Here is a 25,607-nt window from a genome sequence, read left to right as displayed (position 1 = left end):
CACACACAAACACACACATGCTATAATGATCAGAGTGCTGTCAACTGGCTGTGAAGCTGAAAATGGCTATACATTCCTGCTGGAGTATTCTACATTGCATTAACAACAGCTTGAGGCTGTTTCATGAATAACTCACAAACCAAAAAAATCTTAATATGGCTAACAGCTATTCCAGGTTAGAGTCAGGAACTGTAACCACAATGCTAACAAGCCCCTACTGACTTTATTCCTCATTTAGTCAGTCGTGAGATTGGAAAGAACACAAAATGAGATCATTCACAAATTCCGTGACAACCACTGAAGCACCCCAGCACTCAGCGTAAAAACGCCATTTCATTGCCGTGACATTACAAGCTTCCGCTTTGTTGTACAGATCAATAATCTTAAGCGTCTCACCTCATTTTTGCTGGGTTTTTAAAAAAAAATTTTTTTTAGATAACTAAAAGGACTTTTATTATGTAAGGAATACAACAACATAACAGGGTGGTTTGATGTGCCGTGATGCTTCCAAAAAACATGTCGCAAAGTGTGTTCCCATCAGTTCTCATTATCCTCTGCTGAGGGCGGCCCCACACGGACAGCCTAAAGATCAATGAGTTTATTGTGGATGGTACCAGAGGTGTAACCTGGCCTGGGCGTTCGAGGCTGGAACCCCAAAGATTTTTTTTCTTTACCCCCGAATAATTCTCCACTCAAGCGGAGCGGTTTGTCACTAGGTAACTGAAGGTCAGTAAAAGAAGACGGCGGCATTGCAATTTCGTATCTTCAGTAAATGGAGGCGAGAGCGATCACACAGCGTTTACAGGAAAATACGTGGAAATACTCGTGTCTTATTAGCTGACAGCTCTCAATTCTGCCAAACGCTAGCTCACACAGTCAGAGTGAAGGGAATTATTATTATTATTATTATTATTTATTTATTTTTATTTTTTTTACCAGTAAAGGGGTTGAAACTGAAACACTACCATCCTCTCTGAACAGGAAAACAATATGAGTTTCAAGTTCCATGAACATGATATGAGCAGAGCATAAGGAAGGCTAATGTACTTTGCATGGCACTGTAGCAGCTAAACCCATACAATGATAGATTAGTTGCACCTCCCCTTGGCTAACAACACCAAACTAGCCTTGTCTCATGTTATTTCATCACTCTGGTACTCCTGCGAACAGTGATGACACCCAGAGACAAGTTCTATGAAAAGAATATTTGTGCAGGAAGTACTTACTGGAATCACTAACGACTCGTTTCAGCTGTTCAGAATCGGTTCCTTCTTTTGGGAGACAGTAACTCCGTTTGTCGAGCGCTTTGATTTTTGAAACTTTGCAGACTTTTTACATTCACAAACAGCTTCATAACTCACTACATGAAAGGTAATAGTTGAAAAACCGTAATAGGTGCACTTTAATATTGCGAAACATCCACTTGACAAGTTAGTTCCCGTTATCACTTACGTTATAAAAGCTATAAACAGTTCTTCCTTCACCAGCTTCTCTTTCTTGATGTTAATAAGAGAAAAACAAAAAGGAAGCTTGTCATGCTATTGAGAAAAAATACTCCTCTGTCCTGAAGACTTTCCCAACGACGGAAAACTCTGACATGGGACAATCCTTCCATAACTGTTAAATAAACATTTCCTTACAGATAATTGCACCATATCAATTATTAAACCTATTTATTTGTTAAGTAAGACATTTAAAAAAATAATTTGTTTACTATTAAGCTTATATTATATGGCGTGCCCCCCCGTCCCTGCGAGTTAGCTGTTATATAGAAACAATAAAGTACTAGAACAAGTCCCGGGACTTGCCTTGCAGCTGGTCAATCAGATTCGATATACCAGCACTCTGGTATAAATAACATTGTTTTAGCTTTTGATTTAGTTAATCATGCTGTACATTACACATCATTTGATGCATACATACACATGTGGAACTTTGAAACATGAGCAGTTTATTTCAATTTTAAATCATTAGGTTAAAGACCACGCATTGCTTGGTGTGGTTCAAACCCTGCAGTGGAGATTGTGCTTGAGAGGAACTTGAGAGTACATCTGCATGCTGTTAGTGCTACAGTATGTCTCACCTCCTCTGCTGGATCTCCTGGTACTCGGTGCGTTTCTGAAGCCTCCACGCCTCGCGTTCCTCTGAGGTGGAGTCGTAGCTATAGTAGTGCAGCAGGAAGGGCCACACCTCCCCGCGGATGGATGGGTCGATTCCCCCAAAAAAGATAGCCTGAAAGAACAAAGAACTGTTGTGCTACAGTATCATCAGAGAGCTACCCGATAACATACCTGACTGCAGCAGATATGGAAAATTCACGTACAACCCAAAATTACTTCATTCAGTCCTTCTGGGATCAGCAGAAATGAATGCAAAATCAAGATAACGCCGCAATATTCTAGAGAAGCATGCGATTTTTAAAAATTACCACAGATTTTTCTGCAGATTTGGGCCAAGAGATGTCATGTGACATAATCACAATGCGCAATCTTCAAAGCCCTCTTCGATTCACGTGTCGAACATGACTACAGCTTAAAGGTCGGTTTAGTTTTTTTACCAACAAACATCACTGTGAAAGACCGTGCAATACAATTTCGTACAATTGCAATGTGGTTAATTCAAGTAGCTTCCGCCAATTAAACAAACAAACCAAAAAAGCTCATTTTACATCACAAATTTAGAAAAAAGTCGCAGCAAAATCAAGCATTTCTGGCCGCAACAATCAGAAAAAACTCTGAAATCCTGTACGGACTGATTAATACGAGATCACACTTTCAAAGAGAACTTTAATTACTACACTGTTGATGTAGTATGGTTTAGCATTTAGCATGGTTAGGGAAAGTAATAGAATATTTATAAAATTTTTTTAAACATGCAGGAAATGGGATGGGATGTGTAAAACCCTTCCAGTTACATAGACGCACACAGAATCCCTTCCACCAGTGAATTTTGCTCTACTTGACTCCCAGAAATGGCTGTGGCCATCACCAGTATTCAAACTGTGATAAAGTGAACACCTTTCTGTTGCGCCACTCGGAATTTCTGATGTCATTCCAGTATACAGTCATAGATGTACATCTACATCTGTCACCCCGACAACCCCCCCTTCAAACCTGCTGTTTCCTTCTGTGTTTTACAAAATAATTTCCAGGAATTTCTATGACTAACAAAGAACAACAAAAAAAATAAAGCTGTTGATCACAGAAGGTCGTCTTAGAATGACTCACATGTGCAACATCCTTAATATTAAAAAGCTAGACATTGTTGACACAACCTCGACTGACCCCTTGCTGATTGACACACATTCCTAAAGCAGCGATGACTGAATCACACGTTTTATTAAAATATTATAATGAAGTACTAGTGAAGTATACAGGCTTAGTCACAGTTACAATTTTGAAAAAAAGATTTAGTTCAAATTAGTTCCACTGTAACAGTGACTTCACCAGTATACTTCACTAGTACTTATAAAATTTGAATAAAACCTGTGATTCAGTCATCACTGGTTAAGGAATGTGTGCATCACTGTTACAGCAGCTGGTTACGTCTGAAAGAGGATTTAGTAAAAATTTGTTTTACTGTACCACCCCAACTAATGAATACGACAAGAAAATTAGACTTTCAATAATCATAACAGGGCTGCACTGCGTATTGTTTATTAATTAAAACTGCCATAAATAAGCACTCAGACAGAGCATATTTTTGTTATGTGACCAGTCTCTGTGGTTACAGACACGTTTCCTGTTTTGATAGATGTGGCGTAATTTAAAAAAAAAAAAAAAAGTTTAATCACCAGATGGTGAAGGCTATAGAAAGACTACAACAGTAAACACAGCTTATTTAATGAGAAAAACTCAATTCAATATTCTATACCAGTCATATATAGCCTTATAGTCAGGTCTTCTTTGCAAAAGATATTCCAATTTAAAGAGAATTTCCTGGTAAAAGAGAAAATAATTGCATTTCAGTAGTCCTCATTCTAGGAGAGGCTCTGAGCAGTTTAATGCGCATGTATATGTGATGCCATCTGAGGTGAAAATGTCCTAAACTAGATCATCTCAGTAGCTTAAAAATCCAATGCTTATACATTTCCAGAAGCTCACGAATATTTCCATGACATCAAGTGAAATGTTGATTTTCTTCAGTCTCACCTTCCTGAGCTTGTACTCCTCCTCCACTTGACCGTTGTGGTTCAGGTGCCGCAGCCAGCAGCTGACGTCCAGTCTCCGGTAGAGACGTTCCTCCGGGTGAGTCTCCGTGGAGGGAAGAGTGGGTCTGCGGATGGAGAACTGCATGCACGACTTCTCATCCGCCACCTGAGCATGGGATTTGCAACGAAAGAGGTTGGAGAGACGTCGCTGGAAGGCAATCAAACCAGATTAGGAGTGTGTGTTTTCTCTTGCACCCTTCCTCACCTGGTCCTTGAGCTGCGTCTCCCTGCAGCATTTCCACTGCTGAAAGACTTCGGCCAGTTTGTCCAGACCAGCATGGTGGAAGTGCAGGATCTTGTACTGACTCTCTCTGCTCGCTATGACCAACTGACCACTTGTGCATGCCTCATCACTGCATCAGAGAGGCATCAAAACTCATTTTATATATTATATATATATATATATATATATATATATATATAAAATATATATATATATATATATATAAAATATATATATATATATATATATAAAATATATATATATATATATATATATATATATATATATATATATATATATATATATATATATATATATATATATATATATATATATATATATAATCTAACACTGTAAAGGTTGTGATAAATAATTACACAAGTCATTATTGTATTTTCTTTGGAGCGTTTCAAACAAATATAAAAGAACAGACATCCCAAAACCAAAATACAGTGAAAGGTGTTGAAATGATTGTTTCTCATTGTTTGTATCACTTCTACTGAGGAAAAAAAAGGAAACCAACATAGAATTTTTTAATGATTATAATAGTTATAATGGGAATTGTATTGGTTTTAATGGAAACTGTAATGGTCCTACTGTAGGTCTCTACTGGTAATTTGTTGCCTTCTATTGGCGGCATGTTATGTCTAGTGGATACCATTACGGACCTATGCCCTTAATAAATCCTACTACATAACGGAAACCATTTGTTAATCGTTTTAATGGTTAACAGGTGATTGTTTGCAATGGTATTTGTAATGGAAACCATTAGAATTTCTGTGATGGTTTTGATTGTTTTTTCAGCAGGGACACTTAGAGATCTATTAACTCTTTCAGACGCTATATACAAGCTACAAGAATACAAATACATAAGGAAAATTGATAGTCACGCTACAACTATTAAATACAAAAGTCCACTGCTGTGGATATAATTCACACATTTTTTTCAGTCATATTTGTCCGGGGTTTAAGTATAGGGCATAGTATATTGTTGCTGCTTTATCATCACACCTGAAAAAGAGCCGTAAGGACCGCATGTGTCCCAGGTCCACTCTGAACACTCCACACAGCTGTTCTACAGCCAGAACCTTCTGCTGCTCCTCCCAACGCATGCCCTGCGACTGACTGCTCTCTGATAGGGCGTGGCTGTCCAAACTGGAGGCGGAACTTGCAGAGTGGGTCATGGACTCATCACACATCTCCCTGAAAATAAGACCATAATTATATTCCAACCAACACAGTATGACTGCCAATATAAACAGTTAGCTGCCGAAAAAAGCAGCAGACATCTGTGTTTGCCACATTAGCTGCTGTTTCTAGGTACTTTGAGACAGGTCATCCTTGATCGAATTGGCTGTAACTTGGTTTAAGATACAAACAACAAATTTCTTTTCATCACAGAAAACTACTGTAAACACTTCCAGGAAAGCAGTGGTATGTAGGGTAAATATACAGCAGGACAGTAATTAGCTTAAACCAAGATATGACATGCCAGTTTTGAGCAATACTATTTGTACAAAACTAACACACCCAAGAGACTTATTTTGTAATCCACATAACAGGAATACAAGCTATAACAACACTGTAAATAAGAAGTAATAATGTTAGCCAAAGCTAGCATGACAAGCAAGCTAGCATGGGCTTAAGCAAATCTTACCTTTTATAAATTACATAACTAGACAAACTAAGTGAATCAACAAGTCAACAAACTTATTCTATCTACCTTCACACATATTAACAATTATTTAGAAGATTAACTAAAGAATTGAACTGGGTCAAGCTAATGAGCTCAACTGTACTAAACTATAAATTCACCTAGCTAGCAGTTCAGCTAGCCACCACATGAAACTCCTCAGAAAATGCAAACACAGCTTTCACCTGTCAAAAGGGAGCTACACACATGTGGAAAAAAAAAAAAAAAAAGAGTACACCCCATGGAAATTGGGTGTTTTTTAAAAAAAAAAAAAAAAAAAAAAAAATTATTTTAATTTTTTTTTTAAAACATATTTGGACAAGCAAACATTTGACACAGTGCATATTAATGAAGGTTCTACACTCCATCAAATAACAAATAAAATTCTTATTAAGTTGGAATATCTTTTGCAAAGAAGACCTGACTATGGGGCTATATATGACTAGTATAGAATCTCCAAGTTATTTGAAATACATCATTCCACTGTAATGGCACAAAAATGGCAAATGGCACAGATTTCAAATGACTGCCAATTTGTCCAGAACTGGCTGCCCCGGCAAATTCAGCCCAAGATTAGACCGTCTGATGCAAAAAGAAGCGTCCAAGAACCTCAAAATTTTATCACAGGATCTGCTAGTAAGTATTGCAACTGTTGGTGTCAAAGTGCATGCTTCTACAATCACAGATTGTAGAAAGAAAGATTGCACAAATTTAACCTGCATGTGCCAGGAAAAAGCCTTTGCAAGACTACAGTTTACCAATCAGCATATAGGCAAAGACCAGGCCTTCTGGAATAATGTGCTCTCGACAGACGAATCAAAGATAGAGTTGTTTGTCCACAGTAACAGCAGACATGTTTGGTGCAGACCAAAGACAACTTTTCAGGAGAAGCACCTCATACCAACTGTGAAGCTACTACTACTTGTATTGTTCTCTGCTTGATATCGCTTCGCTTGTATTTTCTCATTTGTAAGTCGCTTTGGATAAAAGCGTCTGCTAAATGAATAAATGTAAATGTGAAGCACGATGGTGGGAATGTTATGGTTTGGGGTTGTTTCGCTGCCTCAGGGACTGGACAGCTTGCATTCACTGATTCAACTATGAATTCTGCATCATATCAAAGAGTGCTTGAAGATAATTTAAGGCCATCTGTCCAAACATTGAAGTTGAACTGAAAGTGAACCTTTCAACAGGATAATGATCCTGAGCACACTAGCAAATCCACCAAGGAATGGCTCAAAAAGAAGAAATGGAGGATTATGGAATGACCTAGTCAAAGCCCGGATTTGAATCCCACTGAAATGTTGTGAGGGGATTTGAAACGGGCAGTACATGCAAGAAGACATTCAGACATCTTGCAACTGAAAGAATATTGCTTGGAAGAGTGGTCAAAAATTCCAGCGAGTCTGGTGGACAAAACGCCTACAAGAAGTTATTTCTGCTAAAGGGGTCAATACTAGCTTCTGAGGCCAAGGGTGTACTTACTTTTCCACAGAAGAATATCACATATATTGATATTTCTGTTGAATATATGACTGAAAAAGCTCGTTTTCCTTGAGGTTTTGTTCATGTTTAAAAGATGATCAAATGTTTGCTTGTCCAAATATGTAAAATAAATAAATAAATAAATAAAGGCAACAATTTCCATGGGCTCTACTTGTTTGTTTTATTTCCACATAACTTTTGGTTTGTTTTAAACTGTTTGGGTTTCTCACATCCAAATGCTATACAGCGTGTTGTCATTTTTGTGGAGACAATGATTACACTGTCTCCACAAAAACAGTGTAATCAATGTCTCCACAAAAATGGAAAAAAAAAAAAGAAAAAAAAAAGAAGGGGAAACAAACTGTCCAAGATGGAAGCACCATTGATGTGTGTCTGGCTTAGGTAAAAATAAACAGCAACAGCTTCCAACATGTATAATAAAAATTATATAATACAAACAGAATAAAAAAAATAACTCACCCAACATCGACTAATATCTTAATATTTAAATAGAGGAGAGCTGAATCTATTCCACAGCTGGGTTCACAATAAAAGGCTCCGGGTCCACATGTAATTGTCAGTGTTTGTATGTGTGTGAGGACAGAATGTTTTGAAGGAGACAGAGAATGAGAAGAATGTAAGGAAGTTACTGTGTTGGCAGCAGCTAAACGGAGACACAAATCTCCCCGTCTGCCAGCTAGTTCCACACACCCCTCCAACCCCCACCCCGTCTCTTTCGCCATCTCTTTCCCGGAGTCTGCTCATTTTTCCCAGAGCCGTAACCTGAGCCCTAAGACCTCTCGCTCTCTCTAACTGAGCATGTCTAACAGGCCAAATGCACCTCCAGACACGTCCCTGACACAGTACCGAACTGGCAGGCCTGTGTTTAATGGTGGTGCAGTATTTGAGAGGACATTTAGAGCTCAAAACAAAACAAGATCACACACAAAGCCATATGGTGCACTCAGACCTGGTTAAAACTGCGTAACGTAAAACCTGTCACTGTACTTTCGAACTGTCTTAGCATGACACCCCTAACATTACATGTGCTACAAAAATTACAATATCTCACAGTCTGAGTAATAACAAAAAGGAGTACTAGGAAAAATAGTATGGTCTACGATGGATCATAGTTTCATCTTAACAGATGAATCCTCAATGCACAAAACAATACCATCAGACTTCTACAAAAAGTAAAAGGTAATTTAAAACAAAACAAAAAAACAACTGCAGCAAAAATACAAGTCTGGACATAGTTTTATTTCATCCATATAAAGTCCAGACATAATTCTGGTTATTTATTTCATTTCCAGACTTGCATTCCTTACTCTGATAATTACAAAATGTTTCTATTGGTTTTGCTGTAGTTACTAAATAATCAATCACAGTTACTACATAAGCTGTGAGACAAATAACTGAATAATAAGCTTTGACATAAAAGGGTTAAAACTAGTGTTCAATGTTAATAATTACAATGATCACATTTTATTGTTCACACTCTAGAAAAACTTTGGCTACAGTGCATTGCAAATGTATTCACCGCCCCTTGGCAATTTTCCTATTTTGATACATTACAATTTGTAATTTAAATGGATTTTTTTTTTATTTCATGCAACTGACTTACACAAAACGGTCCGAATTGTTGAAGTGAAATGAAGAAAAAAAAAAAACAACATATATATATATATATATATATATATATATATATATATATATATATTTTTTTTTTTTTCAAAAATTAAAAACAGAAGAGTGGTGCGTGCATACATATTCACCGCCTTGGCTATGAAGCCTCTACTTATGCTCTGGTGCAACCAATTACCTTCAGAAGTCACATAATTAGTTCAATAAAGTCCACCTGTGTGCAATCTAAGTGTCACATGATCTCAGTGTGTGTGTGTGTGTGTACAATATATATATATATATATATATATATATATATATATATATATATATATATATATATATATATATATATATATATATATATATATATATATATATATACATACATACATACATACATATACACACACATATACACACACACACACCTATTCTGAAAGGCCCCAGAGTTTGCAACACCACTGAGCAAGGGGCACCACCAAGCAAGTGGCACCATGAACTCTTCAAACAGGTCAGGGACAAAGTTGTGGAGAAGTATAGATCAGGGTTTGGTTGGGTCTGAAACTTTGAACATCCCACGGAGCACCATTAAATCCATTATTTAAAAATGGAAAGTATATGGCACCACAACAAACCCACCAAGAGAAGGCCGCCCACCAAAACTCAAGGACCAGGCAAAGAGGGCATTAATCAGCGAGGCAACAAAGAGTCCAATCCATAGGACCACTTTAAGCCATACACTCCACAGAGCTGGGCTTTACAGAAGAATGGGCAGAAAAAAAACAGTGCTTAAAGAAAAAAAACAAACACATTTGCTGTTAACCAAAAGGCATGTGAGAGACGCCCCAAAAATATAGAAGGTACTCTAGTCAGAAGAGACTAAAATTGAGCTTTTTTGCCATCAAGGAAAACGCTATGTCAGGTTTGTACCAAACACCTCTTATCAGCGCAAGAACACCATCCCCACAGTAAAGCATGGTGGTGGCAGCATCATGCTGTGGGGATGTTTTTCATCAGCCGGGACTGGGAAACTGGTCAGAATTGAAAGAGTGATGGATGGTGCTAAATACAGGGTAATTCTTGAGGGGAAACTTGTTTCAGTCTTCCAGAGATTTGAGACTGGGACAGAGGTTCACCTTCCAGCAGGACAATGACCCTAAGCATACTGCTAAAGCAACACTCAAGTGGTTTAAGGGGAAACATAAATGTCTTGGAATGGCCTATTCCAGGGGTGGGCAATGAAAACCTGTACCCACACCGGCCCTTTCCAGATAAGATTGCCCACCCCTGGCCTAGTCAAAGCCCAGACCTCAATCCAATTGAGAATCTGTGGTATGACTTAAAGATCGCTGTACACCAGCAGAACCCATCCAACTTAAAGGAGCTGGAGCAGTTTTGCCTTGGTGAATGGGCAAAAATCCCAGTGGCTACATGTGCCAAACTTAGAGACGTACCCCAAAAGACCTGCAGCTATAACTGCTGCAAAAGGTGGCTCTACAAAGTATTGACTTTTTTTCTTTCTGTTTCTTTTTCTTTTTAGGGGGTTGAATAATTATGCACGTGCAAGTTTTCTGTTTTTTTTTTGTCATATTTCTTGATGGTTTCAAAGTGGTAGGCACTGTGTAAATCAAATGACACAAACCTCAGAAGAATCCATTTTAATTCCAGGTTGTAAGGCAAAAAATAGGAAGAATGCCAAGGGGGTGAATACCTTCGCAAGGCACTGTATAGAAATAAAAACTCAAAATTCCTAAAAAAAAAAAAAATCATTTTATAATTTCATCATGGTTCCATGAATAAAAATCTAATCGAGTCATGCCAGTTAGTGATTTTGGCATAAATTCATTCACATCTAGCTAAAATAAAAAGTTTCTCTTCCTCCGTCTCTTTCTCTCTCTCTACATGTCTTCATAGATTTCAGCAGGCAAGCTGTCCAGGAGTCTGAGCTCCCCACTGAGATGAAGTCACTCTCTCAGGGACTGTTACTATCATTGTGCACAGTCTCAAATCTCAAGAAGAACAACCACCAGAGATTAACATATGATTAGAACACATTAAAATAAACAACACACAGAGAAAAACATGCCCCTAATTGGGGACACCGATAAGAGCAGACTAGTTTAACCTCTGTGATCTTTCACCACACACACACACGCACGCACACGCGCACACACACGCACACACACTGGATGCACTCAGACTCAGAGTAAATGATTCCAAGTGACATGCTTCCAGTTTCCGCTCCCCCTTAATGTCATCGGTTAAATATGAAGTTGGTTTCAGAGAGCGGAGACTTCAATGCATCTGGACATTCCTCTTTTCTTTTAATCCTCAGAGCTGACACTGAGCCCAGTGATACACGCACAGGAATACAGAGTCAAAGGGCAATGACAGGCACAGGAACACAGAATCAAAGGGCAATGAGAAAGAGGATCCAACTGTACAATTAGAGAGCAAGAGAGTGAGGGGACTGGAGAGGTGATGGGAGAGAGAGGGAGACACTTTTTTTTTTTCTTTTCTATATTGATGCTTTGGCAATTATGCATGTAAACAATCATGCCAATAAAAGTACTTTAGAATTGAAAAAAAATATTATAAATATATATATATATAATATATATATATATATATATATATATATAATATATATATAATATATATATAATATATATATAATATATTATATATATATATATATATATATATATATATATATATATATATATATATATATATATATATATATAGAGAGAGAGAGAGAGAGAGAGAGAGAGAGAGAGAGAGAGAAATACCGAAGAGCAACAACAAGGGGGAAGCGGAAGATAGAGGAAATAAAAAACTGAAGAGAGAAGTGAGAAGTGAAGAGAGAGAGAGAGAGAGAGAGAGAGAGAGAGAGAGAGAGAGAGAGAGAGAGAGAGAAAAGGCAAAGATAAAAGAAAAGAGAAGATAGAAAAGGGATAGGGGCAGGGGAGAGAAAGAAAAGTGAGAAGAGAGAATATGGGTGAGAGAGAAAAAGAGATGACAGGAAACAAAAGAGAAAACAGAGAAACACAATTATTCAAGAAAATGAAGGTTAGAGAGAGCGAGAGAGAGCGAGAGAGAGAATGCAAGAGCAGACAGACTGAGGTGAAGAAATTTTTAAAAATCCTGAAAACAAGAAGGGGGAAAAATTAAAGCGTGAACGGGTGTTAGGGGAAGCATGACAAATAAATGTAGCCGGGGTAGTGGCATATAATGATGAAATTTATATATATATATATATATATATATATATATATATATATATATATATATATAAAAAAAAAATGTATAGAGCCATATAGGACTTGTTCAGCATCCTCAGACAAACACAGAAATCACTGGTGCTTCTCTCATGCCAGACAAACCCAGCTTTGTGATTAAATACCTGCTCTTAACCTGTCTGTAGCTCCGGACACTTCAGACTCAAAAGGGTGCACCAACTACATCACAAGTGGCCACTTGCAGCACGAGGGGAAGAACACACAACAGGGAGCGGACTGAATGAATGCAATAACCTTGTCCTTGCATGAGCATGAATTGCTTTTCTTTGCAATATCGCACGGCAGAGCTGAACTCGTATTCCTCTAAAGCTGCATTTGAATTGTAATCCCATAAAAAACGTAGCATTTGAATGCATTAGAATATTAATAGAATATTAACAAGTGTGTAATTTTAGACTGCACAAAAGACAGAACAAACTTTACCAGAAGCACATCATGAAGCACAGAAGATGAAATAAATCACAAGGCTGTACATGTCGTAATCATTTTAGGAAAATAAAGTATGCTAAACATAATGTTTCATATTTGTTCTTAGTTATTTTATTCACCCATAGTAATGTTTTCTTAACACTACACTCTACATTTCACCAAGGATCCAGACGGAAATCCACCATCTTCCTCAGCTTCACACAGGAACCATTGTTTTACTCCACTTCAGCACACAGTTAGACTTCTTACTCACTCCATACTGTCTACTCACTACATGCAATCACGGAGCACTTTATTAGGAACACCGGTACACCTACTCATTCATGCATTTGGAATAAATGTCATCTCATTGATTTTGACGGTGGCATGCTTGTTTGTGCCAGACTGGCTAATTTGAGTATTTCTATAACTGCTGATCTCCTGGGATTTTCATGCACAACAGTCTCTAGAGTTTACTCAGAATGGTGCAAGAAAATAGAAACATCCAGTGAGCGGCAGTTCTGCGGACGGAAATGCCTGATCGTTCAGACTGTTCGAGCTGACAGAAAGGCTACAGTAACTCAGATAACCACTCTGTACAACTGTGGTGAGCAAGAAAGAATCTCAGAATGCATAACATGTTGAAGCCAGAGGCGGATGAGCTACAACAGCAGAAGACCACGTCAGGTTCTGCATCTGCCAGCCAAGAACAGAACGCTGAGGCTGCAGTGGGCACAGGCTCACCAAAACTGGACAGTTGAAGAGTGGAAAATGAAGCCTGCTCTGATGAATCTCTAGTTCTGCTGAGGCACACAGATGGTAGGGTCAGAATTTGGTACCAACAGGAAAAATCCAGGAACCCAACCTGCCTTGTGTCAACAGTCCAGGCTGGTGGAGATGGTGTAATGGTGTGGGGAATGTTTTCTTGGCACACTTGACCTATTAATACCAATCAATCATCACTTGAATGCCACAGCCTATTTGAGTATTGTTGCTGATCTTGTGCATCGAATCATGGCCACAATTTACCATCTTCTAATGGCTACTCCAGCATGATAATGTCACCAAAACGTGTCATACTGGGTTCATGAACATGACAATGAGTTCAATGTTCTTCAGTGGCCTTCCCAGTCACCGGATCCAGTAGAACACCTTTGCGATGTGGTAGAACGGGAGATTCACATCGTGAAAGCACAGCTGAAAAATCTGCGTAATAATTGTGTAATAAGCACTAGTTGGAAGTTACTTATATGCAAGATCACTTTTAGGACACATACTATATAGACCATATGTTCATTTAAAATGGTATAAAATATGGCTAAAGGATGCAGGGTATAACTGCAGTGTACTTCAGTAATAGGGTGGATGTAGTAGAAGTTCAGGGTGATGCACAAAGTTTGCAGGAACCAGGATGTTGCAGACAAAAAACCTTTATCAGGAGTGCAAGCAAAAATCTTTCTGAAGCTGTAGGACCTGAAACCATTTCATTTTCACAAGAAATTTAAAGAGATAGACCATTCATATGTGGATTTTTGTCATTTAAAAAAAAAAATACTCTGCATATCAATACTTCTGAAACTCATCATGCACATTACGAGTTTCATGTCTATGTACTGCTTCATCAACAACCTAAAAGCATGCTAACTACGTTTGTGAATTAACTAGCATAATTAAGTACATCATAACAAGCTGGGATATGCGAAGAAAAGAATTTCACTGTGGTGTAATGCATATGTGAAAGGCTTCTTCTTAAGAGAAAAATTATTAAGCAACATAAAATTTGACATGTAACAAATGAAATACATAAAAATTCAATATTATTAGTTCATAATATTTTTTGCTCGTTCACAATGCTTAATCCACTATGCAGTAGCTGTTCTGAAAAAGAAATAGCATCAGCTAGCAACGCTTTGTAAGCAAGTCCGGCTCCTGAGCTCGACAGTCCTTTGATTTACTATAGTCTCCAAAAGGTCTTTCAAAAACTGCATTTAATCTAATAAGATAAAATAGGGATTTCCAAAAAGGGAAGTGGCAAAAAGAAGTCAACAAGAGTGTGTTAACACCAGCACTGGAATGCAGCACTGTCAGAGTTGCAATATTTGAGGGAGGGTGAAACAACTGCAAAAGCAAAATAAAAAGAAGGTGAGAGGACAATTCTAAAAAGTGTGAAGTAGTGGAAGTGGATCATGTGGTAATGGCTCTGTAGTGTAGTCAGCAGCTCAGTATGGAAGAGAAGCCTGTCTCTGCTGAAGCATCCGCTCGGTGCAGTCTGACTTGAACCCTGAGAAAGAGCATCTTCTCCCATGTGGCTCCCTCCTGTGGCCACTTAGAAACATTACAACACACGATCATGGGAGTAAACCAATGGTGCGCAAATCCATTTTTGTCCAAGACTCTTAAAAAGAAAAATACCACAGAAAGTTCTTTAGAGAATTGCCATATAAGAAGTATTTTATTTACCCAATGAAGTTTACTAAAGCGGGGGTTCTTAAACTTTTTGCAGCCAGGAACTCTAACTGTAAAATACATTTCATGGAAGCCTCTGAACATGATCCAATTATTCAAATTACTTTACTTTAATCATGGAAATGTGTACAATATAATTCTAGGTGTTAACTGAAGCCACAGAGCCACTGACAGGGCACATTAGGTCCAAGCAGACATTGTTTATAGCGGACTTGAGGTTTGAATTAAACTCAATTCAAACGAGCAATCAAACTTTATTGAGTTTTTATTTATTTATTTTTCTTTACACTGTCCTAAAGAACCATTCACTCTGTTATTCTTTAACCAAATGTTGTTGCCACAATAGCCTTAATCATCATTTTCCACCACAGAAAAAGATCCCTAGTGGGTATTTTTGTTTTCTCCTCCAACAAAAATGGTTAAAGAGCCTTTCAAGGCACCATTTTTTTTTTTTAAAGAATCCTTAAAGGATGTTCGCTTTGTTCCTCACAGAAAGTAGAAACCCTTAAACACTCAAACAACTCTTGGGAAACCCTTTTCTCTTGAGGAGTTAAAATAAAATAATACAATGGTTTTAGATACAAGAGAGGATTAAATCATTTAAATTATACTCAAATATATGAATCAGTTTTTAATACTTAAAAATGTTTTTTTTTAAACTGACAAAGACATACCTGTAATGATGATAATAATTTAATCAGAATTATTATAGTCGGTAGGGATGATCTGCTAACCTTTATGAGCTTTTCAATGCTTCACTTTAACTTATCGTAATTTCAATCAGCAGAGCCGTGGAAAATCTGACTCCAGATCAGCAGTCTCCCCCTGCAAGTGGGTTTTCCACCCGCATTCAAAAGAGTACTTCTTGATTAAAAGGGGGTTTTAAAGGGAAATCCCGTGCTCATAGCCACATGTCATGCCTACAGCAAAAGCGCTTTTGTTCAAAGCCACTCGACACTTTAATGTGGCACCAGGAGTGACCTCAGGAAATCTCGGACCTGACATTACTCAGTTCAAAAGTTTCCTGTGACAGCTGTGATGGGTTTTAACTTGCCAGCAGGCATGATTGTTATCTTTGTCTGTTTTTCAAGAAGGCAAATCGGAAAGTGCTTCAACTAACCTTGAAATGACACCAAAACTCAAAAGGTCAACTTGAGACTTTACAAATGCTGAGCAGTCAGACACCAGGACAGTCATCAGGATTACACAAAGAACAAGAGAAATACATTTTAAAGTGACATATCCAGTTGTAATCAAAATTATTAAACCTCCATCGCAAATCAGGTTTATTGTCAAAATTTTACACACTTTCAGCTGTTTGCAATGAACAACTCAAACAAAAGCAGTTGAAATTGTTCAACACAATGAATGATTCAAATTCAACTGAATATGCAACTTGTAATGATTTGTCCAGCTTCAAAATTATTCAACCCCTTCATGGCAAGCATCTTTAGTACTCAGTAGAGCACCCTTTAGCTTCTGGCAGCGTTCCTGAGGAATCTTAACCCATTCCTCATGAGCAATTGCCTCCAGTTCAGTAATATTCTTGGGTTTGCGTGCTGCAACCACCTTCTTCAAATCCCATGAGAGATTTTCTATGGGTTCAAGTCAGGTGACTGTGATGGTCCTGTAGAATCTTCCAGGACGACTTCTGCAACCAAGCCTTGGTGGAATTTGAGGTATGCTTGGGATCATTGTCCTGTCGGAAGGTCCAGTGACTTCCAAGCTTCAGCTTCCTCACAGACGGCATGATGTTTTCTCCTAGGATTTCATGATACTTCACTAAATCCATCTTGCCTTCCACACACTGCAGGTTTCCAGTGCCAGAGAATGCAAAGCAGCCCCAGAACATCACTGAGCCACCACCATGCTGGACTGTGGACAGAGTGTTCTTTCTTCATTCTTCTTCCTCCAGACATACTGCTGATCCATTGTGCTGAAAAGTTCCAGTTTTGTTTCATCGCTCCGCAGAACAGAATCCTAAAATGTCTGTGGCTTATTTATATGATTTTGAGCCGACTTTTCTTGTGCTTTTGGGTCAGTAGTGATGTACGACTTGGAGTTCTGGCATGCAAACCTTCTGTGTTTAGTACATGCCTTACTGTGCTCACTGAAACCTCAGTGCCTGTTGCACCAAATCTTGCTGAAGGTCTTTTGTAGTCACTTGAGGGTTTTTCACCACCTGCCTTCTTCCTTTCTCTGCCCTGTCCAGATATTTAATTTATTTTCTGCCCCTAGCCAGTTCATGTGTTCCAGCTCAAGCACACCTGGTGCAACTAATGAAGGGCTTGAGAAAACACCTGTTTTGCATATTTGTGCTGTTGTGAGGGATTCTATTCAGGGGGTTGAATAATTTTGAATCTGGAGAAATCATTATAAGTTGCATGTTCAGTTGAATTTGGGGAAACCAACTGAAGCATTCGTTGTGTTGAACTATTTCAATAGCTTTTGTTTGATTTGTTCGTTGAAAACAGCTGAAAGTCTGTAAATTTTGACAATAAACCTGATTTGCAATGGGGGTTGAATAATTTTCATTGCAACTGTAGATATATAGAAAGACAATCAAGCATGACGCACTAAAGTCCTCATTCATCACCAAGTTCTAGTTTCAACTAACAGCCCAGTACTCATAGCCCTGTTCTCATTACATAGGAGGTTTGGATTATGGGCTCATACAATACTACAGCTCTTTCCACATAAAATTCACCTCTTTCCACCACTAATCTGTGCTGTAGATTGAAGACACTGAACATTATTTAGTTAAACACATCTAGGACCATGAAAGGTTCTTTGGGGTGGCTGTGGCTCAGGTGGTAGAGCGGGTTGTCCACTAATTGTAGGGTTGGATTCCAGGCCCATATGATTCCACAAGGTGTCCTTGGGCAAGACACTGAACCCAAAGTTGCTCCTGATGGCAAGCTAGCGCCTAGCATGGCAGCTCTGCTACCATTGGTGTGTGTGTGCGAGAGAGAGAGAGAGAGAGAGAGAGAGAGAATGGGTGAATGAGAACCAGTGTAAAGCACTTTGCAGAACCGCTAAGGTTAAAAAAAAAGTGCTAAATAAGTGCAGACCATTCACCATTTACCATTCTTTAGTTAGTCTCTCTGGAGGAAACTCCTAGAAGTTCTATATATAACCTTGCTTTAGATTTCAGGGATAGGTCCAAGCAGAACCACTTTAAATCTAAATGTGGAACCCATCCAAATGTGCCTTGAGGAAAAGTATTCCACAAACTATTTGAATTAACAAGTTAACATTAAAACAAACCAGTGGCTTAAAGACATCCTGAAATTAAAACTGGCATTTTTATTTTACATTGTTAGCTCATGCTCCTTTTTTGTCTTAAAGGACAAATTTCATCTTTGTAAACTTCCACTAAAATGCAGCAATTTTTGCCTGCTCTAAACATCATCTAAATTTTGACAGTACATTGCAGAAGACTTCACGCGCCAATATGAAATGCAGTCTAGCGTGTCTCCATGTTTAAATTTTCACAAGCCAATTGAATCCTGATGGATAACATTAAAATCCTGCCAATACTATGGATTTTAATTTGTGCCAAAATACTGAACATAACTTTTCAAGAAACAAACAAAATTAAAGCTGCAAGCAGCATTTAACAGGGACAAGCACCAAAGGCACAGCAAGCCCAATGTGGAGCCCAAAGAACATGAAGAGGAGAAATAGAATGTACATGAATGAATAAAAGACAGGTTTCAGAAGCACAGCTGAGAAAAAGATTGAACAGGAAATAACAGAACAGAGGCATTGATTTGCATGCCAAGAGGTTGAAAGGTTAGTGCAATGCTGAGCCATAAAAGAAGGGAACAGAAAGACACAACATTACACAAACGTTTAAGAACTTGTACCACACAGGAATCAAACCCAGGACCTTTAGAATTTATGCATGTCGTTTATCACAGTGCGCCACACGTGAAGACACCTAAAAAAAACAATTTTGGACAATGTTTTCAAAAGTTATGTATTTTTACAAAAAATAAAATAAAATAAAAAAATACATATTTCAAAATGGTGGACAGGCGCTTCTTACAATTCTGGCAAAATTGGGATCCACGGATTTGTAAAGACCCAATGAGTCCGTAGACGCCAAGATTGTAATTTTCTGACAACATATTCAAAAGTTATAAGCAAAAAGATTCATTTTTCAAATCTCATGACCTGTAGGTGGCGCTGTTCTCAAATTTGGCACAGACCCTCAGATCATGCTGCTTATGAAAGGTACCAAGTTTCGTTACAATGGATCAAAATATGGCCGAGATACAGCATCTGATCCAATTTTGGGTCAACATCATTAAATTGGTGAAGTCATAACTTTTGAACAAATATGAATAACAATATTAATATTGATAAATATGAAAAATCAATCGTGGTCATATCTGAATGTGCCAAATTTCATCATATTTCTACTTACAGTTCATAGGGTTGCCGTAGACTCCCAGTGGGGAATAATAATAATAATAATAATAATAATAATAATAATAATAAGAAGAAGAAGAAGAAGAAGAAGAAGAAGAAGAAGAAGAAAATTAACAGATACAATAGGGGCTGCAGCACCTTCTGGGCATGGGCCCTTAATACACAATGGGTAAAAAGAAAACACTCTGAAAATGAAAAGAGTGAACTCGGTGGCAAAAATGTAACATGGCCTTCAAATAAATGGCGTTCTTTGTGAACAGTTTTCTGTGCTTCATTTTCACTATGAATGCGCTGCCAGAGTTTTCGTTTACGCTCCATTCCAGCGTACATTCTCCATTCTGGCACAAATCTCACATGTGGGCGGGTTTAACATTCATTCATAAACCATGATTAGAGAAAATGAAGCACAGAATACCGTAAACAAAGAACGCTGTTTATTTGAAGACCATGTTAACTTTTTGCCACCGAGTTCACTGTTTTTAGTTTCAGAGTGTTTTTCTTCTTTTCTTTCTCATTGTATATTTTTGTTCATTTCTTGAAAAGTTACGTTCAATACTTTTGGCACAAATTTAATTCCATACTTGTCCAAGTGAAAAGGGAAAATTCTGGTACGACTGCGTAGTGTGCCCCATTGAAAAAAAACTAACAAAAAATTAAAATCAACCCAAATTTTAATTACATTTCCTTTTCAAGTGGTCTTTAATTGTGTCTCAGTCCCATTGAAGTGGTTTGGTGATCAGATTTAAATGTTTTAAATGGGTGCATTTACACCTGTAATTTTATATGAAGAATCCCTGCAAATTGTATAATTTGTACATATTTTATGGAAAGGAAAAAAAAAAGAAGACCAAACCCATTAGCTAATGCTATTTAAATGTAAATCCAATGCTTTTGTTAATAACCACCAGAGGGCAAAACAATAAATAGAGCCTAATCGGTATGCTTGACTGCCCTCAAGAACCAGTTTCAGACTACTTCAGTCACTTTATAGACAACAAAAAGCTATTATATATCTCAGTCCATGTAGCCCTTGAGGAATTCATGTCACAATAATGGTGCATGCACACTATACACTTAGCAACACACAAGCTAAGACAGGAGGTCAGTACACCATGGACATTATGTGTGAGAGTGAGAGCATGACTGAGATGTAATATACGAGCAACCTGCTGAGTAACATGAACCCTGCTAAGCTGCCATGAATTATGGATAAGTGCTGTGCGGCTTCTGTTACTGCGTGCACTGCTGACCTGACCCTCTCTGGCACACAGCTGGAAAAAGTGACAACTTTACCAACACTGTTTATGTTATTTCTCCTGGAATGTCATTTGCAATGTGTAGGGGAAAAAACGTTATTATAAAAGGTTTCAAGTAGAATTATGGATCATGTTGTACATTCCCTTCGTAAAATTCACCTCACACACAGTATATAACATTTTCTGCTCTTATCAGCACCTTAAACATTACTTGCTGGTAAAGGAATCATAAATGAACAGATATCAGTCTTGTATATCTGCTTTGCACTCTCGTCAGATCCAGATCTAAAAAGGCATTTAAAAATGACAAATGATATTTCTTTTTTTTACTTTAGGCCATAACTCTTACTTTAATTGGCCCTGGTGAGTGAGAGGAAAGGAAGTGTGCATGTCTCAGTACTCACAGGACGAATACCATTTTTAATGAATTTAGCTGCTCTATTTAATCTCATCTGTGCTTGGTACAATAAATGTGGTATTACTGTATGACAGACGAATTAAGGCCCACTTCCCAATTTTTTGGAGAACTGGCACACCCCTGACCAGCACAGGGAGTAAAGAATTAAAAAAAAAAAGTAGTTTGTTTGTTTGTTTATTTATTTATTTTAAGAGAAGAGGCCAAAATATTATTACTGAAATGAGGGGAAGGGGTAACCAGAGAGGGTCAGTTAACATCAAAAAGTTAAAAACAGTTTTATATCTTGCTAAGATTTGCATGAAATATATCAATAAGTAGCCAACATTTTATTAATTATTATTATTATTTTAAACATCTGTGGTGACCTGGTTTTTACCATCACTGTTACTGTAACTCAGTTAACCATCACAAGGCAAAGGCCTAAATAAATAAGGCTCTTCTTATTTTTTTGTGTTTTTAAAAAACATATCTTTTATTACTTTTTTAATCCCCTGGTTTTCCCTCATATTCCATCTTGGAAGAACGTACCAGCAGCTTGCGAGTGTTAGAGCTTTGCTCAAGGGTTCAACACTACCAGGGATTTAAACTCACAACCTTTTGATTGGTAGCCCTGAACCCAATAAAATGTATAAATGCTATAATGCATTTGTTGCAAAAATTATTGGCACTGCCTTAAAGAATAAAATAATAAACATTATACACGATTCAAATTTCTATTAAATGAATTAGAGAACAATTTACCTTTTCTCTAACAAAATCCTCTCTCTCTCTCTCATATATATATAAAAAAAAAAAAATTTTTTTTTTTTTTTAACATAATAGTTTTTTTTACCATGTAAATGAACTGTACTGTTAAAAATATTTAATGATCCTCAGATTCATTGCTTTGTTTTTTGATCAATTTCAATCTCTCGGTCTTTCAGAATACTTTCTCTGGGGCAAAAATATGAGGTGGCGCACATATGAAATTCCTCTGTGATTCATAAGCATGGGCAAAACCAAAGGGCTTTCAACACAAATGAGACAGATGGATGTTGAGATGATGGATAGAAATGCACAAGTAGTTAGAACACCACTAAAACACAATCAGGCCAATAAAATAAATAAATAAATAAATAAATAAATAAATAAATAAATAACCACACCCCCCATACAATGCAGTAAAACTGCCGGGAAGTGGATGCTCGAAGGGTGCCAAGACTTTTGCAGTTGACAGGAAATGTTAAAACCGTAGATATTAAAAGCAGGATGGTGTGGTATTTTATGCACAGTAACGCGCGTAAAAAGTACAAGCAGCTGCATGAGTTTCAGTGCTAAACCTTCTCTTCTTACCTGCTCTCATTGTCCAGGAAGACAGAGCTGGTGCTCTCGGCCAGCGCCTCGCTGACGGGCGACAGACAGAATGGCGAGGAGAACGTATCCGAGTCGGAGCCCAGTGTGCTGTCTCGGCTCACCTCGTCGGCCGACAGCTCGCACGAGCCTTCGTCACCCTCCTCCTGATGCTGCAGACCTGATTCAGGGGCCTCTTCCTCATCTTCCTCTTCTTCATGCGCGGGTGGAGGGCGTGGCTGTGCCAGGCGGGCACGTCGGCGCCGTGGGTTGCGTCGCACAGGAGAGCTCTCGGGCGTGATGTAGCGCAAGGCCTCTTCGTCCTGCCTCTGAATGCGCGAGTTGGGCACCCAGGTGAGGATGAGGGTAGAGCCCAGAGTCTCGTCCTTCTCCAAGTGGACACACAGGTAACCTGCGCAAGTACAACAGAGAATAACACTGCGTTCCATTCTGAAGTGATCATCACTATGCGATAATCCCATACAGTTTGAACGCATTTCAGCTGCAGTTTGTGAATCAAATAACTTTTGTCTTGTGAAATTTGGGACTTTGATTCATTTTCCATTTTCATCAAACTTTATTATAAATATAAGTATTTTGCAGCTTTAACACTGTAAGCACAACGGTTTCAATTTGGCTACACAGTGCCTCCAGAAAGTATTCACCCCCTGGGGAATATTTCCCCTTTTTTTGTTTTGTCACAACATCAAATTGAAGTATATTACAACAGGATTGGTTTCTGCTCCTTTTGTGACGCTCTACAGAAATAAAATTAAAATCAACTATTTAGATGTCCTTAAAATGATGTCAAATTAAAAACATCTAAACACTGCCTTACTGAGAAGTATTCACCCCGTGAGTCAACACTTGCATTGTGTGTTGTCCTTTTGCAGTAATTACAGCTTGAGCTGTCTCAGATACGTCTCTATGGACTTTGCGCATTTAGATTTTTTCCACTCGCACTCCTTGATGCAAATATTTCTCTTCTCCAACTCACCCAAATTAGACAGAGGATGTTGATGGACAGCAATTTTCAGATCCCGCCAAAGATTTTCAATTGGATTTAAATCCGAGTCATTGCAAAACACAAACCTTTTTTTTTCCCCTCAAGCCATTACTCTGTGTTTGACTTGTGCTTTGGCTCATTGTCAAATTTTTGCCCTAGACACAGATTTTTCCTCAAGAATTCTTCCTGCTGAAAAGAGTTCTTCCTGCTGAAAAGTAAGAATGTTAGAACAAGATGCTACCAGCACCGTTCTTGATAGTTGGACTGGCGTTACATGAGTGTTGGGTGGTATTTGGTCTGCACAAACACAGCTCTTTGCTTTTACACCAAACGGCTCAAAATCTTTTCCCAAATACTCTCAGATTTTGTCACATGTCTTCTAGCAATCCCCAGAGGTGCCTTTATGTTTGCCTTTCTCAGAAGTAGTTTTCCTTCTGGCCACTCTCCCATAGGTTCTGGCCTCTGCATAGGTTCTCCTATTTCAGCCAGTGAGCACTACAACCCCTTCACTGTCATAAGTGGCCTCTTGGACACTTCTCTCACTGACCTTCCTGTCCATGTGCTCAATTTGGAAGGATGGGCTGATCTTTGTAGCGTCTGGGTTGTGCCAATTTTTTTTCCACATTTTTAAAATGGATTTCACACAGCTCATAGGAAGGTTCAAAGCTTTTGTCTTTTTTATTTATTTATTTATTTTATAAACAACATTCTCCAACTTTTCTATTCCAAACAATTTCATCTCAATACCTCAAGGGCAGTTCCCTGGTCCTCATGACAGCAGGACTGAACTGAAATGCCATTTTAGCTGCGAGCTCTCGAAAAATAAATGCTAGTCATAACAGAGGTGAATACTTAACAAGTAAGCGGTTGAGATTGTTTTTAATGTTTAAATAATTCTAAGGACATCTAATTAATTGAAAAATAATAAGTAATAAATAACTATTTATTTTATTTCTGTATAATTTCTTCCAAAGGAGCAGGGGGAAAAAACCCAATTCTCTTATACTCCAAATTACTATTGCAATACAGCTAAAAGAAAAATAACCACTAGGGGGTGAATACATTTTGGAGGCACTAAATGTGTAGTTGAGTGGAGGGCAACTGACAAATATTTTTCATTTCTGAGTATATATTGGGAATGAAGTCCATGTGGAAAAGTAAAGAGGGATGAATACTCATGCAAGCTGCTGTAGCGAGAGTGAACCCTAGAACCTCTATAACATCACGTTAAGAAAGTAGAACACACTGGCTGTTTAAAAAGGACTAAACTTCTGAATAATCCTTCATTTTCTGCATATTTGCTGCATGCATTAGTTGCGTGCAGTACCTGGGTGATGCTCGGGCAGGCCGGGCACGGGCTCAGCCGGGTGTACACACACGTTGTTCTTGGAGAAGATGACCTCCCCGTCCTGCATGGACCGTGACCCCGCCGAGCCCGCATTGAGGGTCAAGAGGTCAGAGGCTTTGGATGAGGCACGCCGCAGGAGCCGACCGAATGACATCTCCAGTGCCTGGCTACTGCTCCCATCCTCTGAAACATAGAAATAGAAATGTTTCAGATGAAAGTCTTTCAGTGAATTTGCAAGCAAATAGTTTCAGAAGGAGGTGAAAACAAATGATTACAGAAACACTATCCCTGGATTTTATTATACTGTGAGGTCCGAAAGTTTGAGAGCATTAGTGAAAATGCTTCTATTTTCCATTAATTTCTAAATTAATACAACAGTTTTAATTACAAATGATATGAT

At 38.2% G+C, this 25,607-nt stretch overlaps 1 protein-coding gene across 2 annotated transcripts in view; it reads right to left on the bottom strand.

Moving 5' to 3' along the window:
- tbc1d16 (TBC1 domain family, member 16) overlaps positions 1-25,607 on the bottom strand; it is a 44,249-nt gene that overhangs the window by 10,706 nt on the left and 7,936 nt on the right. Inside the window, exons 2-7 of one of the 2 annotated variants that reach the window (XM_017459743.3) lie at positions 25,187-25,390; positions 22,857-23,265; positions 5,445-5,636; positions 4,416-4,563; positions 4,152-4,316; positions 2,084-2,232 (exon numbers count right to left, since the gene is read on the bottom strand). In XM_017459743.3, coding sequence (XP_017315232.1) covers positions 2,084-2,232; positions 4,152-4,316; positions 4,416-4,563; positions 5,445-5,636; positions 22,857-23,265; positions 25,187-25,361 — 1,238 coding nt within the window. In that variant the 5' untranslated portion in view covers positions 25,362-25,390. Of the gene's footprint in view, positions 1-2,083; positions 2,233-4,151; positions 4,317-4,415; positions 4,564-5,444; positions 5,637-8,091; positions 8,546-22,856; positions 23,266-25,186; positions 25,391-25,607 lie in introns of those variants that run through there. The other variant, XM_017459751.3, reaches the window with a different exon arrangement.

This window comes from Ictalurus punctatus, chromosome 2, assembly GCF_001660625.3.
Source record: "Ictalurus punctatus breed USDA103 chromosome 2, Coco_2.0, whole genome shotgun sequence".
Classification (NCBI taxonomy): domain Eukaryota; kingdom Metazoa; phylum Chordata; class Actinopteri; order Siluriformes; family Ictaluridae; genus Ictalurus; species Ictalurus punctatus.
This window is presented reverse-complemented; position numbering and strand designations above follow the sequence as displayed.